The sequence below is a fragment of the Tympanuchus pallidicinctus genome, unplaced genomic scaffold (genome assembly GCF_026119805.1).
Source record: "Tympanuchus pallidicinctus isolate F22 unplaced genomic scaffold, pur_lepc_1.0 scaffold21, whole genome shotgun sequence".
NCBI lineage: Eukaryota > Metazoa > Chordata > Aves > Galliformes > Phasianidae > Tympanuchus > Tympanuchus pallidicinctus.
The window spans coordinates 5,048,261-5,067,498 of record NW_026294733.1 but is presented as its reverse complement, the minus strand read 5'-3'; the positions used below and the strand labels follow the sequence as shown (position 1 = coordinate 5,067,498).

The window sequence follows — 19,238 nt, the reverse complement described above, 5'->3', positions numbered from 1 at the left end:
GGGAGGGCTTTGCCAGTGCCAGTGGTTTTATTACGAGCTGCTGACCGAGTTAAAAGGGCACCAAGCTGCAGAGGGTAACTGTCGGCAGTGAGCACAAAGCGGCCGTGGGTGCTCCGTTGTCCCTGGCACACCGGCCTGGGCCTTCCCTTTTCGTTCCTCTCCCTGTTTCTACCTGTGCTGAATTACCTTCCCCCATTCCTCCTTTCTGTTCCAGTCCTCTCACTTGAAAGCACTTTTTATTTTTTTATTTTCAAACTTCCCCTTGCTCCACATTGACGACGTGCTTTGGCAAACTGTGTCCCAGGCCCTTCTGCTCCCCTGAAAGCAGCACGGGGTTGGGGAGTCGGGCTGCCTCCAGCCTCAGCTCTTAAAGCCTAGTGTGCTGCTCAGTAAGGTCAGAAGATGCCTGCTGTTAATTTGCTGATGCTTGAGCTTTGTTCCCAAAGGAAGCAAGTGTGCCTGAAGGACAAGGAGGAGGCACTCAGTGAGGACATGCAGCTGACACACAGTGAGCCAGAGGCACAAAGAACCCTGAGATGAGACCCCATGGAGCTGAGAGCAGTGAGAAGGGTGAATTATGGGCATGTCCAAGGGATCAGGTCCTGAGCTCATAAACCCCAGTGTCCAGGCAGCCACGAATCCCCAAAGAATCCAGTCACTTTGGAAAACATTAGCCAGGCCTCTGGTGTCCCTGGGGTAGAACATGGATCTCGATGAAGCAGAGCATCCGATGGCTGCATCAGTCCCACACGCTGTCCGTGTCACACAGGTACATGCCTTGTGCCAAGCTCCTGGCCATGCAGGAGGACCCCCAGAGACAGGTTCCCCAGTAGTATGTGACCCTGATTGCCAAAGGAATCCTCTTCCCCATCTGCCTCCTCATCATAGAATGGATTAGGTTGGAGGGGACCTTAAAGATATCTTGTTTCAACCCCCCTGCCATGGGCAGGCTTGCCAACCACTAGATCAGGATGCCCAGGATCCCATCCCACCTGGCCCTGAGTGCCTCCAGAGATGGGGCATCCACAGCTTCTCTGGGCAGCCTGCTCCAGCACCTCGCTCTGTGTAAATCCCCTCCCGCCCCTTTCCCCACAGTTCACAGTATTGCCCATGTGGCAGGCACTGTAGCACAGGGGCAAGGGAGGCGACACTTCTCCCCACGCCTGGGAAAGGGGCCTTGTATCTCCTCAGTAGGCCACAGTGTCCAGTGGGGCCTGGCAGGTGTTCCCACTGCCTGGTTTAAGTCTGCTTCTTTTCCCATTCCTGCAAGAGAAAAGGAGAAAAAGAGGGGTATGAGGAGACATCAGAGGCTGGAGAAATGAGCACCAAGCCCTTTGAGGGCCTCCTTCCCTCCTGGGGGATTTGCACCACCCCAGCATCTCCAAAGGCTGGTGAGTGCTGCCCTGGGCACTGAAGAGGTGATACTTTCACTACTGCCCACCCAGCCCTGGGACCCTCAAATCTCCTGCAGGCTAGGCTCATGTCAGTAGCCTCTGCCACTGAAGGGGACAGCCCACATGCAACCCAGGCAGCATCCCTTGTGTTTGGAGTAAGGATCATCCACAATCCCCCAAATTCTTGGTCAAATATGGGGACAGGATGAAAAACTGAGATTTCTTTGGGGGCCAGGGAGGAGAGGAGGAGTGAAGCAGGACCTTGGCCTTCCTCAGCACATTGCCCTTGTTGGCAGGAAGGATGGAGGGGCTTCTCTTTCTCAGTTCAGCTGCACTGTTAACGGGAACCAAGTGCTCAGGAGGGCTCCCATTTGGCTTGTTTGTAGCTTCCTGCGGAAAAGAGAATAAGGATTTACAAATCTTAGGGAGCAGAAAGTGCCAAGAAAGCACAAACTGTCATGAAGTCAAAGCTGAGGTCAGTGCTTTGCTTCCCACCACTAACCACAAAGTGACAAATATCAGGGGTGCCCCCTCATCCCCACATGCTGCTTGCCCCCACCCCAAACCCCTTTGCAGGTGCCAGAGGAGCAAGGAAGAAGGGGTGCGTACCCCATTCTCAGCCTTGCTGGTCACAGCCAGTCCCAGGGCCGGCCCTCCTGCCAACGACTGCTTCAGCTGCTCCTTCACTTCACTCAGCTGGAGCTCCAGGTCGACGCGGCGCTCCTCCTTCTGCCGGCATTGCTCCTCCAGCAAAGCCACACGCTGCTCCAGGTCCTGCAGCTTCACTCCTGATCACACAAGTGCTCCGTTCAGTGGTTGAGGCTGCTGGGCTGGGCAGCCATCAATCCTCTTGGGTAGGGACACTAGATGGGGCTGCTGGCCCAGCTGTGTGCTGCAGCCAAGCCTGACTATAGACACAAGTGCCACGGCCACGCTGCCAGCCCTGCATTGCATCCTGGTCCTTCCCACCATACCCGGGTGCCTTGGAGCATCCTCAGCCACAGTATGCAACCTACCTGAGCTGCCTTTCATGGCTTCCCGCAGCTCCCTCCTCTCTTTCCGCAGCAGCACCAGCTCACTGCGAATTGCTGCTTTCTCCTTCTCCAGCTTATCCTTCTCTGTCAGAAACCGCCTGGCATCCTCCTCAGCCCGGTTCTTCCCATACCTGTACTGGTTGGCATCTGCATGCACGAGGAGAGCCCATCACAATGGCTCCAGCCTAAGCAAGCCCCACCTGAGCCCAACCCAAGCTGCAAGGACACCTCTCATGGTCCCACTGGGCTAGCACAGCTCAACCCAGGTCACCTTGGTGGGATCAGCCTCTACACAGAGGCCGCAGGCTTCCCCCATCCTGAGGGTCCCACTGCAGACCCCCACTCACTCGATGCATGTCTCTTCACTTTGACCTGCGGGTCAATTCGCCGTGACTTCTCGCTGCAGGAGGAGGCATGGCGCTTCACCTGGGCTCCTGCTGGCCGTCCCGACTCCTCGTCAGCCTGTGGTGGGGACAGGAGAGCATGCTGAAACACCTGTAGGATTGCCACAGCCCACCAAGGCTCCCCAGAACACCTCCTCCACAGCGGTGGGACATGGTGAGGCCCTGAGTCACACTCACCTGAACCTTCTCGTAGGGGACATCATCATACACCACGCGGGAGGAGTCGGGCCGGCTGTCCTGGGAGCTGCTGGCCCACCTGTGGGATGAGGGATGGTTGTGCCATCGGCCTCCTTTCCAGGACATTCCTGCCAGCCCCACAATGGGCACTTTGATCTCCCAGCTCTGGGCAGGGACACAGCTTTTGAATGCTCACACTGCCCTAGCCAAGCACACATATCCCTTAGGTTCTTCATCAGCATTACTAAAGAATCATACAGTCGTAGAATCTTAAAATGTCTTGGGTTGGAAAGGACCTCAGAAATAATCTCATTCCAACTCCCCTGCCACAAGTAAGGTCGCCAGCCACGAGTAGGGTTGCCAACCACTAAATCAGGCACTAGATCAGAATGCCCAACGCCCCATCCAACCTGGCCTTGAATGGGGCATCCACAACTTCTCAAAAAGCACCTTCTAATTTCAGTCCTGCCCAAGGGAAGATGCTTTGCTTTAAGAAATGCCAGCCTCTGGGATGTCCCTTCTATCTCCTGGGATCTTGAGAAAACCCAATCACAGCCCATGCCCCTGCCCAGGAGCCCAGGATGAGGCTCACCATCCTACCCCATCGTGGTTTAGCACAGCAGGAGGAAAGTCTTACAGGTAGGAGTGCCTCACGGCTGTCACAATGTTAGCAATCGTCTCCACATCCACGTAGTCATAGTGCAAGGCCTCCGGTGCGGTCTGGGAGCCCGTCTCCACCAAGAGAAGGCCCAACCAGCGGCCCAGGTCTTCTGAGCAGCTTGCCTGTGGAGAGAGAAGGGGCTGCAGAGCATGCCTGGCTTCAAGTGACCCTCACTCCTACCCCAAAACACAAAGCCTCACTGCAGGGAAGGGCTCTCTATGCAAAGCACGTGTGCAAGATTTAGGAGAATCAAAGAGAAAGCACGTGCATTCCCAAGCCCCAAGCAAGCTGCCTGTTTCAGCCCTTTTGGCCTCCTCACTGCACATCCCTGCACCATAAAGGCACCCTGGGCTTCATCAGCGTGTACAGGAGGGGAAAGCGAGGCACCATGTGCTGGCTTCTGAAAGGATTGATTTTCTCCTAATAAAAGCCGGAACAGCAAGTAAAGGTGAACTTGGGACAGAGGAACGTTGGTAGCACTCGAATGGGGCTGAGCATCTCCAGACTGGGCTCCATCCAAAGAATGATGTTTTAGTGGACGTGCTGGCCATTTAGTAGGCATGGCAATGATGGATTGACAATTGGACTAGATGATCTTAGAGGTCTCCCTATGATTCCAAGGTGCTCCCCCAGCATGACAATCCTCCCAGGAACGTGCCCAGGGAGGTGGTGTGCCCTGCTCACCTCTAGAGCGGCCACCTCCTGCCCATTGCGCAGGATACGGAATGCAAAGGGGTGTTTGGGACCCAGTCCTGGGACCACCTCACAGCCCCGGAGGTTGATGGCATTGACGTGGGTGCGCAGGTCGGTGCGGTCCTTGTGGAAGTAGAGGGTGTTGGCCTTGAGGCGGCACCAACGCTCCTTCCAGCACTGGTTGACCAGGACGCTCAGGTAGCCTGGGAACAGAAGAGTCTCAGCACCATTTTGGAGCCCCAAGGAATGCCTACTAATTCTCCATCAGCTCAATGGGAGCTCCCACAGCCCCTCATAAGGGAGCTCAGGACCTTTCTGCCCCTAGCCCCACGAACCGCAGCATGGGATATCCTCCTCAGTGGAGGAGGTCTGCGTATCCTCAGGGGAAGGCTTCTTCTTGGAGAAGCTGATGATCCTGGTGATCTTCTTCCCTGCTGCCCGGCTCATTGAGCCCTTCAGGTCAGCCAAGCCGCTCTTCTTGACTTTCCCTGGAAGAGAACAGCTCTGATAGCCCCCATCACCCATCGCAGTGTCCCTGCTCAGTGGGCCAGGACGACATCCCATCTCACCATACCATTCTCGCAGAGCTCTCTGCGTGCCATGGGGGAGCAGGTCTCACCCGTCGCCACACTGTCTGAGTCAGAGGTGTGCTTCTCCTGTGACAGCCTCTGTGGAGAACAGTGGAGCAGGCAATGGTTCAGCAGCATCCCTCTGCCCAGCCCCAAGCGATGACCACGCATGGGCTTTTGTCCCTCCAGCACAAGGCTGGGACATGCACTCTGCGCTGGGAGCCCATTGGCCCTGCAGACCTGCTGTGAGGATGGAAGGTCACCAGCCCCACATGGCACGTGGGCCGGTCCCTGTCCTCTCAGCCACAGCCAGAAAACATCACCTTATCCAGATCCATCTTGCAGGGCATCACTGGGGACATGGGGACTTCCATCCCACTCGTTCCTGCAGTGCTTGCTTCCTTTATCACCTGCAGAGAAAGGCCTCTGAGTAGCCCCTCACAATGGGCTAGGGACCAAGGCAACCGTCCCCACACTGCCAAGCTCCCATTGCACAGCCCAAGCCCAGCTGGCCGCTGTGGTCTCTGCAGCACCCAGCTCTACTGCCCACCATGAGCCCTGCTTGGGACACAAATCCTGCTTGCCTGAGGCCCCTTCCAAATAACAACTGCTGTTGAGATGCATGGTCAGAGGGTTGGACATGAGGGATCTGGGATCTGCACAATCACATTGCCAGCACTACACACCCCGCTGTCTCCCATGTCACAGTTCCTGCAGGAGAGGCAGCACAGCCCCTTTCTCAGCCCAGGGCTCGCAGCAGAGATGGCCCCTTCTCTGCCTCCCACACCCAGAACAAAGACAGGAAAGGGCCACGAGGAAGAGGAGGGGGTGAGCAAACATCCCCATTCCACTCCCTGGTGAGGGGCTCAGGCTATCGGCACAGGAGCCGCCCAGAGCTTGGGAAGCAGCTAGCCAGCCGTCCCCATGGCTGATAAGAGCCAGAGGAAAACCCCCTTCCCTCTCTTCTTCCCCAGGGCAGCCAGAGGAGGCTGTGAGCAAGGGGAAGGCAGCAGTCTACCTTCAGCCATTCTTCAGCCTGCTCCTTGCTCTGCACAGCCAGCACCAGTGCCTCAGCGCCAGACAGTGAGAAGCGCAGCTCGTGCTTCTTGCGTCGCCCATCCTTGGGGATATAGATGACATTGCAGGTGCTCAGTAGCACTTCCACATGTGGCTGCCGGTCCTTGGAGCTTTTGTAGCACTGGGAGAAGCAAAGTGAAGCAGGGCTCAGCTGGTGCTGCTGGATGCATCCATGCCCAGGATGGTGGGTAGGGATGAGCAACCCTGCAGCCAACGGCACAGATGGAGGTGGCTGTGTCTCTGCTATACAGAGACTCAACAATACCAGGGCTGCAGGATGCCCTCTCCCTTTCCTTCGGTAGCCAAGGGACCCCAAAAGCAAGGAGCCCTTTGTTTGCATGCAAAGGAAGAAGTAGCAACCCCTGCATGTGCTGTTGGTTGGTTGCAGTCTTGGAGCAGGGTTTGCTGACCTCCCCCTAGCCCACCTGCAGGTGTCTTCCCACCCCTGGTGCCCCACCAGCACCGGGCTCACCAGCAGTTTGCCATCCCGTATGATGGTGAGCTGCTTGGCCCACTGCCCGAAGCGCTTCTTGCGCAACAGGAAAGCACAAATCCTACAGTCCTTCACCAGGTTCATGGAGGCTTCTTCTGATGGCCACTGGTGTGTCAGCTGCTGACCTTTCCCCTCCTCCTCCTCTTCATCATAAGATTCATAGGAGCTGCTCATGGCATCTGAGTCGTTGTCTGGAAGGGAGTAGGCAAGTCACCCCACTCAGATGGAGCAGCTCCACATCCTGCTCTGAAAGCATTGCTGCTTTGACCCCACTACTCCTATGTCCCCCATTTCCGCTCCACATTACTCATGATGCTTGCAGGCCAAAACCCAGTCCCAGGCATTCCTGTCCAAGCCCCAGGGCTGGCTTGTTTCTTTGCAAGTCTCACACTTTTAAAGGCTCCTGGTGCAGCAGAGAGGAGCAGCTCAGGAAAGCTCGGTGCCTCCCCTCCTGCCTGCGCTGCAGCCAGGCACAGCCGCATTGCACCTTCAGCACGTAGCAACTCAGTTTTGCTTGAGCCCATGTTTCACGCCCACTTCCTTGAAGCTCTTCCCTGCCTGGTGAGGGCACCCAGGTACCTACAAGAGTTCTTCTGCTCCCCGTTCATCCTGGTGACGGGGTAGTTGCTGTCTGCGTCCTCATAGTAGCCATCCATGATAGAGTTGGGGGGGCTGGAGCTGTCTGCAGGGGAAGCAGAGGATGGCCAGGGCTGTGGGTAAGCCTGCAGTTAGGCAGAGCAATGTCCACCTGCTGCAAGCGCACACAGGCACCAAGGCTGTCACCTCTGCTCACTGCTCCCTCCCCACCAAGGAGCAAACAGCCTGGTGCAAAGCAGCATGGTGGGATGGGACGGGAAATAAGTGGGTGCAGTGCAGTGCGGGTGGCTTCCTTCACCAGGAGGGTCTGGCTCTGCCTGTTTGGCTGTGGGGCAGGTGGGATGCGGCCAGGAGCAGGACTCACTGCGGGAGGTGATGTACTCGGGGGCCTTGCCCGGGCCCAGGGGCAGCGCTTCCTCATAGTAATCCTCAGGTGGGGGGGTGGTGGGTAGAGGCGGAGGGGGGTCTGCAGGAACCTGTGGCAGAAACACCAGCAAATGAGAGGCCATGCATCCCCGAGGGGCCAGCAGGGACTCTGGTGTGAGAGGTGGGAGCAGGTCCCACCTCCCTGTGCTGGTGCAGAGTTTAGAGTATTGGGACATACGCTCTTTGCTGGCTGGCTCCTCGCGAGCTCCACACCGATGCTGTCACCAGTATCTCCATCATCCTCCTGCATGTCCCGGAGATCCCGCAGGTCACAGTCTGGATTGGGAGGAAGCGAAGAGGGTGAGGGAGTAGCAGGACCCTGGAGTTGGGCATCCATGTCCCCAGGGAGCTCCAGGCCAAGCACTCATGGGCATGGCTATGGGGCAGCAGGAACAGGAGCCCAGGATGACAGTGCCCTCCCCGGGCACAAGGACACAGCTTCAGCCTCCCTCCTGCCCCCCTGAGAGCCCCCATGGCCAGCTGGGAGCCCAGCTCAGCACCTGATAGTGAGACCCCAGCACCATCCTGAGATGGTCCCACATACCAAACTCCTCGAAGAGAGACTCCACAAAGCTGGTGCCATTGCTCAGGGAGGCCGTGTTCACATACATGAAGTCTGTGTCCTTCCCTGGGAGTGAGGAGAGAAGCTCAGCCTGGACTGGACAGCATGGCCAGGCACCAGCACCTCTTGCCCCCTAGATATGCCAACTCATGGCCACAGAGCAGGCTGGAGACACGGTACCAGTGGGACAGCCACTGGGTGCCATGGCAGTGGAACACTGACCTGTGGGTGGCTGCAGCTTCTGCAGGATGGAGGACACAGCCACCTTCTTTTCCTGGGCTGTGGCACTCAGGTACTCATGGTCCAGCAGCTTGAGCAGGATGCTGAGCTCTGGCAGGAGCTGGTCCAGCACTGGGGGAAGCAGAGAAAAGCCCATGAACGTAGCAATGTCAGGATGCTGGGCTTCACCCACAGCCCCTCTGCATGTAGGGAAGGGCACACAGAACAGAGGCTCAGCAGAAGAGGCTGGGACAACAACGGCACATGGGAGGCATGGGGTATTTTCCAAGCCAATCTTGCACATTTTGATTCAACTTTTAGCTCAAAATTGTGACAAGCTCAGGAACTGAATCAACCTTTGCCTTGAGGACATTCTCCCCCACATCACAGCCAGGCATGAAAAGCACAGGCGCAACACCAGAGGTGCTGAAATAAATGTGCAGAAAGATTCAGAGAAGGCAGAAAGGGCTGCGACACATGGAAGACCCCCGTGGGGCTGAGATCTTGGGTTGGGCTCGCGGCTGTTTGCCAAGTGCACACGTGCTCCTTCTGCACACACCCGCACACAGACGCTGGGATGCAGCCTGTGGGTGGAAACTTGAGCTCTGCAAGCTTGCTGGACTGCTATCAAAGGGCTCAGCACGTGAATATTTCCATGCAGATAACACTACACCTCTGTCCCACCTACAGTGTAGCACGGCTGCTTGTGCTCGCTCTCTGGGATGGGAAACCTGATGCACACCTGCTGTGTGCTGCTGCAAGGCTGCACCCATGTGTAACACAACTCCGTGTGCTTGAATTTCAGAGCAGGCTTACAGAAAAAATTAATCCCTTCAGGCAGTATTTGGCACGCTGGTGAGGAGGGAAGGGAAGGCATTGCCACACAGCACCCCTGCTGCAGGCACAGTGCTGGGCAGCAGCTCTGCTCAGCCCCTGATGTACTACAGGGCTCTGAGCACCCCTCACTGTGCCCGTGCTGCCTGCAGAGCACCTCCAGCCCTGCTCAGCCCATGGTCTGAAACAGAGCCCCGCTGGTAACCAGAGCCCCAGAACAGAGCGGGGATGGGCTCCTCAGCTGCTCCAGCATGCAGCTCTCAGGCTGCTCTCCTGATTTCTGCTGAGCAAAACAGAGCTGGAGACAAAACCCAGCTCCTGTGTTATGTGGGTAGCACCTGTAGCATCCAGCACCTAGACGGCCCAGCTCAGAATGCCAACAAACCTGCGGCTCTGGAGGCTATCGACAGTGAGGGGAAAAAAAAAAACAACTGTTTCTTTCAATGCAAGTGTGAGTGAGATCTTGGCAGCAACTGAACATCATCAGAGCACAGCTGGGGTGGCCCCACAGCTGGCTGTGGGTCTGCAGGGACAGAGGAGAGGCCAGAGGGGACCGCAGTGGCAGCTGGGACGTGCTGAGTGATGGGATGTTTGGAAAGCAGAGTGCATGCCTTATGGACAGAGCACACAGCCACTGGGTGCACTGCTGGACCATCACTTCTCTGCAGGGACACAGCAGTGGTGCTCAGAGGAAGGACTGTCTGCCTTATGGGTGCAGGGCAGTGCAGAGCCAGGCAGCGGTGAGGGGATGTTTCCCAGGGTAAGCAAAACATCCCCCAGCCAAAGGGGAGCCCAACGTGAGGCAGCTGATGCTGATCAGTGCCCAGCCAAGGCAATCCCCCCAGGCAAGAGGACAGCATGCCCAGCTCCAAAGCACCGCTCCCCAGGGCGCAGGCAGGATGCAGCTCACATCCTGCTGCCTCTGCTGATGGTCTTCTATCTCCACAGACCTTCTGCTTCCTCCTCCTCCCCAGCGCCAAGCCAAACACCAGCACAGCCCTTCAGAATGACTCTGCCAGTGCCCGTCTTCCACACCACCCCCAAGGAGGGCGGTGAGCACCAGTGAATGGGCAGCATCTCCCAGCCCATGGAGAAGGAGAGGGCAGCACAGTGGGACCAGGGCTGCTGCTTAAGCTTTGGAGCTGGAAAAACAGCACACAGGTGGGTGGGTGCTCAGCTCCCACTGCTCTTCCTTTCCACTGATGCAGGGGAGAGGGGCAGACATTCCCAGGATGCATGCAGAATGGAAATGGTGGAAACACACTGCCAGGTGAGACATCCTGCTCTGGCCAGCCAGGATCCAGCTGCGAGGCTTGGCAGGGCGCTGGGCTAGTGGGGAAGCAGCTGAGAAGAGAAGCAAGACGTCCCGCCAGCGCCTGGGGAGACACTTACCCACTCCCTGCCCCAGCTCAGCAGATAAGGACCATGCTCTGTGCCACCTTCTCACAGCACACTGCAGCCCACGTACATCCCCCAGGACATCTCCCATCACAGCTCTCAGACCCATGTCAGGGCACCAGACCAACTGAGGGCCAAAGGGCCACAGAGCAGGCAGCGCCTTGGCCAACGAGCACTCAAAGCAGAGCACTGAAGGCTCCTTTGTTCCTCCCCAGCTGAGCTGTCCCCTGCATCTCCCTTGTTACAGCTGCCCCCGGAGCCGAGGGGGGTGGGGGGGTGAACCTCTCAAAGGGGCCTTGATCTGCAGCGGGTGCACAGAGCCGAGCCTGCGCCTGGGGGAGCGGAGGGAGAGAAGAAATTAATTTCCTGAACTTGTTCAGCTCCCAGCCCGCAGGAGGTTAATGAGGTGGCTGCAGGAAGCCAGGGGAGACTGCCCATGGGTCACTGCACGGATGGCACAGAGGGGCTCGGTATCTGGTGCCAGCACACAGCCCACCCTTGGGCGAGTAGGGCACCGGCCGCAGAGAGCCCAGCCCATGTTCCCTGCTGCCAAGCAGCAGTGCAAACACAGGGTCCCATCTGCTGGGTGCTGCTGGAGTTTCTCCTGCAGCCCAAACACCATCAGACCACTTCTCTGTGCTGGGTGCAGGCATCCTAGGATACGGAGCCTTGTAAAGGAGATGTGCTGTTCTCCACGTCTACTGCAGCAGGGATGGGAAGATGTCAGAGGTCCCTGTGCCTGAGAGGGCTGGGAGCTATGGAGGCAGATGGCTTTAGCATGAGCTAAGCTGGGCTGGATAAGACACAGGTCAGCACTCCTGGGACAGGAGGTCTGGACACCAGCAACAAGAATGATGCTCACAACACCACCAGGATGCTGCTGCTGCTGCTCAGGTCAGCAGGCAGTGCTTGCTCTGCATCCCCGTACACCCCACAAACAGCATCAAGCAGGGCGCCTCTCTCCACAGCAGCACCCCACACCAAACTCCACCTCGTGCCCAGGCCAGCTCTATTCTTAGACCCTGTGAACACATTCCTCTTGGGAAACCGTGTCCTCTGGATTGGAGATAACGCTCTGGGCGCAGCTGCAAAGCGTGTCCCCTCTCCTCAGCCTCTGCTCAGTCACAGGAGCAAGCAGCAGCTCTTGCTTCAGCAACCTGCAGGGAAGTGGAGGAGGAAAAGGAGTAGAAAGAAGGGGAAGAAGAGTCTCCGGCCAAGCTAACGCAGCAGTTTCCGTGTACATGGACTGTCTGTCACAGAGGCAGAGATAAGACCACACACGTGTGGCTGCAAAGCAGAGCTGGTTGGCAGCCACAGCCCAAAGGAGCCCCGAGGAGGGGGAACAGTTCCAGGGAGCAGCACTGCAACATCGCTGCAGGAACTCAGCCCGTGGCTCCGTTGTCCCCTCCAGGCTCCGCTTCCTCCCACACCAGGTGGAGGCTGGGGGCGAGGGGGGCCGGGGGAAATCGGATGCTGGGAGTGACGGCCATTGTTTGTAGCTAAAATAAAAACCAAGCAAAAATAAATCCTTCCTGTTGGCGTGGGCAGGGCCCCAGGATGCTCTGCCTGTGGAGGAGCCCTGCTTGGAGTCGCCACTGGCAGTAAACAGATGTTTATAGCTCCTGGGATGCCAGAAACAGGGTGGGGTGCAGGAGGGCAGGGGGCCACTGCAGCACCTGAGGGCAGCGGCACTGAGCACTCAGAGCAGCTCTGAGGGAAGGAAGGCTGAAGCCTCCCAGCCCAGTGCTGGGGGGTCGTTCCCATTCCCACAGGACTGTTTCCCGCATTCCCACAGGGCAGCAGGCAGGCGCTCCCACCATTGTTCCTCCACATCCATACTGCCTGAGGCCCTGCAGCATCTCAGCCCCCGGCGGGCACAGGGTGAGCTGCACTGGGCTGGCAGCAAGGAGAGCCTGGAAAGTCCCCTACTGCCTGAGTGCGTACCCAGCAACTTGGCATGCTGCAGCACAGAGGGTTTAAGAGAAAAGCAAGCCATTAATTATCACATTCATGCTCTGGAAACATCCCATAACAGTGGAAGATTTGCTCAGGGGCCGCTTGATGTCCATGAATCATCTCCTCCTTGTGAACAAGGGCCCCTTGAGAGGGGTGGGTGGGGGCAGTGTCTCCACTTCCAGCTCTAGCAGCCAGAGCCTCAGTGCTTCGGGCTCCTCCTTTGTGCCCCCAAACCCCCTCTCCAACCACCCCCACAGCCATTAACCCCCACCTTAGGGCACCCCAGCTCAGGGGTTGCAGCACCCCCAGCACTGAGCACAGTTGGCTCACACCTCCTGAGTGCCTGTTGCACTGCAGGCAGCAGGAACCTGCAGGACCTGCAGCACTCTGTGTGGCCAGGAGGCAGGGGCACAGATCTTCTGGGGAGTTCATCAACACAACTCTGCAGTATTTAGTATCCTCGGCTGATAGCCTTGAAAGGCTGGGAGCTGGGAGCTGAACGTGCAACATGCTTGCTCAAGGGGACAGGAGGTTCCCACCGACAGAGTGACCACTGCATTCTCATCTTACAGCAAGGAGCCCACAGCTCACTGCCCTCTGCCCTGCTCCAGCACTGGGACCAAGGGAGAAACACCAGGGAGACAAAGCAGACAGGGAATGCTTTACCCTTTGAAACGTGCACCCCAGGCACTCAGGGCTGTGCTGACCACCGGCACACGTTTGCTACTGCTGTTTTCAGCATGGCTTGAGAGAAGGGCCCTGTGCCTGGTCCAGCTATGTGCCAGCAGCAGCTCTCTCCCTGATATAAATAGCTCTGCTGAAAGCCTTATCTGGCAGCCCTGCTCTCAGTGACCCCAGAAGCCAGCAGCTGAGCCGTGAGCCCGGCCCAAGGGGAGCTCAGATCATGCTCCAAACACGCTCTGCCTGAGCCCCCTCTCTCAGCCCCCCCAGGTCCATGCCCTGCCTGCTATGTGATCACCAGAGCGCTTGAACCACAGCAGAACGGCTCCATCAGCGTGAGCTGCAGAGGTAATAATTAACAGGGGAATGATTGAATCACCCCCAACCACCTCCTGTGACCGAAGCAGATAAGGAGCCCTTTGGTGCCCCGTGCTAGGGATGCTACCAGGGGCTGCCCCCTCTGCGCTGACATTTCTCCATCTCCTGGAGAAGACTGTGGAGGTTTGTTTTAGCTCACCCAAAGCAAACTTTTCCCTTCTGAAATGATGAGGCTGCATCTGCCCTGACCCCAGAGTTTTGTGTATCACCTTCTTTTACTGCTGAGTGAAGCAAGAAGGTGAGCAAACAAAGGTACAGGGACACGGCGAAGCCTCTGGGTGAGAATTCCCTGAGCTCAGGCACAGCCCAGTGCCAAGGACACAGCTCTGTGAGCACACAGGGCTGCACTCAGGGGGTGACATTTCAGCAATCGGTGTGATGCTCTGCAGGGAGTTTGGGAGCAGGGAGTGGGGCTGGGTTGATAAGAGCTGCTGGCTGAGAACGTGTTTAAGTAATGAAAGGAAAAGAGAGGTTTGAGATGCCCTTTTAAAGGAATAGTTGGGCAGGGGCAAGACCTGCTGAGCAATGTATAAAAACAAGCTTCAGGCTGAGGAGAGATGTTAGGATTAGCCAGAACCCAGAATAAACTCTGCTATTTCCAAGTAAAATTTTGGCATTGGCCTCTTCAAAACCAGCCCTGCAGCAGCAGCAGGATGCTGCCGTGCCCCCACACTAGGAGTGGCCCCAGCAGTGGGACAGAGCAGCACAGGGTGGCTGAGGCACTGCCTGGTGCACACCCTGCATGCAGGGGACACAGCAGGCACCTCCTGAATGGGCATCCCAGCCCTACGGATGGATGGAAGCTTTCTGTGTCCTAGGCATCACCCTTCCCCAAAGCTCCATACAGCAGATGTGCTTCTTAAAGGAAAAGTGCCATGGTGCCATTGTGTACAAGAGGACACAGGACTCTCCCCTAGAAGTGGGCAGGGTGGGGGGACACAGGAGCTGCAGGAATGGGATGGATGGGGAATCAGCCAGAGCTAGCTCTGCCTCTCTGAATGTATCCAGCCATGCTGCATGATGGGGACACCTCCTTCTGGAGGTGGTGGAAGGAGTGAAAACCAGCAGAGGTAGAAAAATCCCATAGGGGCAAAATTGCTATGAAGTCAGCACCACAGAACCAGCCCTGCCCAGCTCTGTGGGATGGACACCGTGGGGGAACCCATAAGGTCTCTGCACTTTGGGGGCCGGAGCCGTGCTGCCGTAGCATCCTCAAGGGCAGGATAAGCGTGTTTGCTCAGCTGAGAACAGCCCTTCCGTTTCCTTCCATTGGCGAGCATCAGGTGCAGCAGCAAGGCCACCAGCCTGCAGCATTTCCTACCCACTTAACCCCTTCAAGGCAGGAGTGGAGCCGGGACAGCCAGTGCAGCATGGTGGGAAAGCCAAGTCCAAGCACACAGGACGGTGTGACCGCCCAGAAAGAGCTGATGTCTCCATTGGTGCCGGGACTGGTTCACCCTACCTGCTTTTAGCTTCGGCATACAAAAGCCAGCTATCAAACCTGTTCCTACACATCTCCTACTTCTGGCTCTGCCCCGTACAACCTCAGTTTCCAAAAGCATAAGATGACACTGGCACTGTGTCACATGGAGGCTGAACCTGCCAGACAGTGAGACACAAATGGACTGCTCTGCCATCGGCGAGTCTGCTGGGTCAAACGTTCAAAAGCACCCCGGAGAAAACCACAGCCACTGCTCAGGCTGCTCCTCACACACCTCCCTGGAGCTCTCCTGCTAATTGCCAGCAATCAGAGCACACAGAGGCGCCCAGACCTTGCTCCTATCACTTCCAGGATCACATGCAGGCAAAACCCACTTCAAAAAAAAAAAAAAGAAAAAAGAAAAAAAAAGATTTTGAACATAGAAACTCCTCCCAGCAAAGCTCATTCCAAACTGTTACGAAATGCCAGTGTTTTCCCTGCCTGCCAAAAGCCCTCCTTTGATGAGAGGTGTTATCAGAAGCAAAAATCGAAGAGGCTGAAGAACCTGAGGCAGGTTCCCTAGGGTGGGCCCTCCAAATCAGAGATGTTCATCCTTCCCTGCCACAGAGGCTGCAGATCATTAGCACAGAGGGGCTGGAGCTCACTGAATGATGCCACTGCTTTTGGCAGCCAGGGGTGATGACAGCCGGGTCTTGTTGGCCATGGCAGTGTCCGGGCTGCGGGTGGCAGGGCCCAGCACTATTCATGCCGAGGCTGCTGTGTGAAGCAGGGACAATGCAGAGCTCCTCAGGGATTTTCTGACCAAGCTTCCTACCCTGGGAGAGGGATATTCCATACAGGTTATGTGGAAGTGGCAGTTTTGCCATTAATTTACATGGGAAAAAGATTCCTTCCACACAGGAGGAAATACTCGTTCCTTTAGCTGTGCCAGACTGGACTGGTGTAGGGAAGAGTTAAAGGATTAGGACGTGAGTCTGGGATGTCAGAAACCACTTCAAGCCTCCACTTTGCAAAACCCTTATCTTGTGTCCCAGCAAGCAACTTGGCCACAGAACAACAGGCAAACACTGGGCCGAGCCCAGCTTTCACTCCCTGTTCTCCTCTACAAAGCCCTCCAACTGTTCAGGATGAGACAACTTCAAAACCTCATACAAAGCTTTCCTGGGATGGGATGAGGAGTGCCGGCCCTCCTGCAGGCAGCATTTTGCTGTATGCTGTGTAGCACGGGGCACGTCAGCATGCAGCTCAGCACATTTCCACCGGAAAACAGCACTTCCAGGTCAAGAGCAAGCGTTGGAAAGAGGCAGGTTTCCAGGCAGTCCCATGCGATAGGAATCCCTGGGTTCACTGCCTGGAAGGTGCTAACACAGCATGAGCCCACTGCTTCCCACCCTGCCCAGCAGCCCCACCGCTGCATGGGGCAATGACACGCTGCCTGCCTGCACTGGGGCAGCCCAGGGACAGCTCATCCCCATTCCCTGGGCTATAAACAGGACCCCGCCGCCAGGCAGCTCAGCTTCCAGCGGAAGGAATGGCTGCAATGCGGGGGAGAGCTCGGCACTTGCCTGGTGCTAACAGCTGGCCTCAGAGCTCCTCGCCCCTTCACCAGGCTGCATGTGGGGCTCAGGCAGCAGGTCAGGAATGAGCCTGGCTCCCTCCCTCCTAGCCCAATGCCTCCCCATTCTTGTGGGTGAGCTGGAGCCAAGTTTATCCCTGACACATCTCTGCTGGCTTCACTGGATTTAGACCACAGATATGGTGCAAGATTGAAATTCTTGTGGCACAAAAGGTCAGAGAAGAGTTATTAATGAGGAGAAGCAAGCACAGCCCAGCTGGAGCAAGGCTCATGGCGTGGAGCATCCCCAAATCACAGGCACATCCATAGCTCTCCATTGGCACAGCACTGAGTAGCTGCTAGAGAGTATGGAGAGGCTGGAGACTGAGTCAGAGGCCCCTCATCCACCAAAACTCTATGCCCTCCCTGCACAGCTACAGCCTCAGAGGGATCCAATGGCTCTGGTGATGAGCAGAAAAGTCTGGAGAAGGTTTACATTAGCAAAAAGCAATCCGAGTGCCAACAGCCATTCATTACACACACAGAAAGTTAAGCAGCAGGCACTTCCACCACTACCATAGAAGGCACCTATGAGGGGGTAAAAGAAGCAGCACAGCTCTGCCTCAGTGGGGAAACCTTTGCAAAGTGGGGCATGGCAGGCATTGGGGCAGTGGGCCTCCATGCAGGAGTCATGGACAAGGACCTCTCCATGCACATCCTGTGCCACGTCTGGGCTCATCTCTACTAAGCCAGTATGGGCTCAGCAGCATGCCATCACCTCCCCACGATGTGGGGAGCCCTCAGTGCTCATCTTGTGGGGGTAGACATCCATCACAGGAGGGACATCCTCCCAGCAGCCTGCACAGCTGTCCCCTTTGCCCATCAATGAGGTCCTCTGGGCCCTGGCACCACATGTATTTGACAACTCCTGCAGCAGCAGCCTCCTTCAGAGCCAGCACTGCGGGGCAGGTGGGCTGGGTGAATTGCAAGGGGTGGCTGTCCCTGTTCCTGTCCTCTCCTGTGATGCCAGGCAATGTACTGAGCAACAACACTGCGTGCTGCATCCCCAGATTCGAGCTCCTCACATCACATTTCTACTGCCGAAACACCACCCCATCCTTTTCCATCGGGAGGGGGAACTCCTGACCCTCGGGTCTCTCCGGCGCTGACCCCGAGCAGCACACACAGAGGCTTTGCCTTGCAGAGCCACATCCCCGGCATCATTAGTACTGCTGCGGCACCAACCAAGGCCGGGACCCGTGCGTGCTTCCCCACGCCTCCACCTGCTGCCGCACAGCCCCGGGGCAGCGCTCGGCACTGACGGGCAGCACCACGCCGCTCCTTCCCCGCAGCGCAGTCACCGCATCGGGGCAGGTCCGGCTCCAACCCGACAGCCCCGGGCGCTCGGTGCCACGGCCGCGGCGCGGAAACTCCCTCTCCTCAATCCCGGGACCTCCTCCTCCTCGACGAGCGCACCGAGCGCTCATCCCCCGCACAGCCTCCCGCAAGGCGCTGCCCTTTCGCCCGCCCGACCAACGCCAGCCCGCGTCCCAGCCTCAGGTGACGACGCGCATCGACCCCCGGCCCTTTCCCCCGCGGCGCCCGGTGCCGCCGCCCGCGCCGTGCCCTCACCGCTCAGCCGGTCCATGGTCCGCACCGCGGGCAGCGGCGGCCGCCCCGGGAGGAGCGGACTGGCGAGTGGCGGCGCGGTGCCGGCCGTCCCGCAACGCCCCTCCCTCGGCGCGGGGCAGCACCGGCACGGCCCCGCCTTGAGCCGCGCCCGCAGGGATGCTGCCCCGCCCCGCCGGGTGCCGGCGGCTCCGGAGCCGCGTGCGGAGCTCCGTGCTTCGCCTCGCCGTTCCCGGGGCTCTCCGTGCTCGCTCTCTCCTGGCGTCCCTCGGCCCTGCGTTGCCGCTGTCGCTGTGCCCCGACGAGAACTGGCGCCTGTAGTGCGGGGCACCATAGAGCCTGCAGCCCCTTCTGGTCCCCTGAGCAGCCCAGCCCTGCTCCCCCTGCGCACAGCCCCGCAGAGATGTGCTCCCATTCGTCTCTGTCCTTGGGACAGAGCCCCAATTCCCTCTCAAACCAGAGGGTCGCCCCGGGCTGTGGGCACAGGGCACAGCCATCCCTATGGCACAGCCAAAGCAGCACCGTGGGCACTGCAGCTGCTGTGAGGCACGCGCTGTTCTCTGGGTCACGGCAGTCACTCAGCACGTCCTGAGCGATGGCAGCCCGTGGGGTGCTGCTGGCTGGCCGCTGTCCCAGAGGTGTGTGCCGGGACTCTGGCCCAGTTATCCCATCGTTGCTATGCTGGGAGTGGTGAGGAACAGTTACTTAACGTTCATAAAATGTTTTGAAAATTAAAAGCTTCTCATTGTTGTGGCATTATTATTATGAATTAACTGAAGCTCTGGCCTCTCCAGGCTTTATCTCTCGCACTGCTGCTGGAAGTTCTTCATAGCCCCAAACAGCCGAGCTTGATTTAGGGAGCTGTAGTTTATATGGGTGAAATCATTATAAACCCAATTGGCTCATTACTGCTGCACTAAAGCTGACAGCAGCAATTACCGGTGTGCTGTCACCACATCCACTCCCACCCTCAGCACACAGCACAGGGCTTCCAGAGCTGTGGCCGCTGCAGAGGGTCAGCACTGACAGCACCCCCCCCACCCTGCCACCTTCAGCCCCC

The 19,238-nt window shown here is 57.7% G+C and overlaps 1 protein-coding gene across 2 annotated transcripts; it reads right to left on the bottom strand.

Moving 5' to 3' along the window:
* Window positions 1-8: 8 nt before the first annotated feature.
* AFAP1L1 (actin filament associated protein 1 like 1) lies at window positions 9-18,272 on the bottom strand. Of its 2 annotated transcripts, XM_052684809.1 has the most exons (19): window positions 18,182-18,272; window positions 8,310-8,438; window positions 8,070-8,153; window positions 7,704-7,801; window positions 7,464-7,575; window positions 7,086-7,184; window positions 6,482-6,693; window positions 5,951-6,130; window positions 5,256-5,342; window positions 4,938-5,031; window positions 4,699-4,851; window positions 4,355-4,566; window positions 3,647-3,792; window positions 3,010-3,088; window positions 2,776-2,890; window positions 2,411-2,575; window positions 2,004-2,182; window positions 1,656-1,784; window positions 9-1,263 (listed from the first exon to the last, which is right to left on the bottom strand). In XM_052684809.1, the coding sequence occupies exons 1-19, from the start codon at window positions 18,195-18,197 to the stop codon at window positions 1,240-1,242; spliced, it is 2,313 nt and encodes a 770-aa protein (XP_052540769.1). In that variant the 5' UTR covers window positions 18,198-18,272; the 3' UTR covers window positions 9-1,239. The 2 variants fall into 2 exon arrangements, with proteins under 2 accessions (XP_052540769.1, XP_052540770.1); XM_052684810.1 differs by lacking the exon at window positions 7,086-7,184.
* Window positions 18,273-19,238: the final 966 nt, after the last annotated feature.

Coding starts and splice junctions, on each gene's coding strand:
- AFAP1L1 (XM_052684809.1), bottom strand. Junction 4,567..4,698: donor GGAGGATATCCCATGCTGCG/GTTCGTGGGGCT, acceptor TTCTGTTCCCAG/GCTACCTGAGCGTCCTGGTC. Junction 3,089..3,646: donor GCCGTGAGGCACTCCTACCT/GTAAGACTTTCC, acceptor CTCATCCCACAG/GTGGGCCAGCAGCTCCCAGG.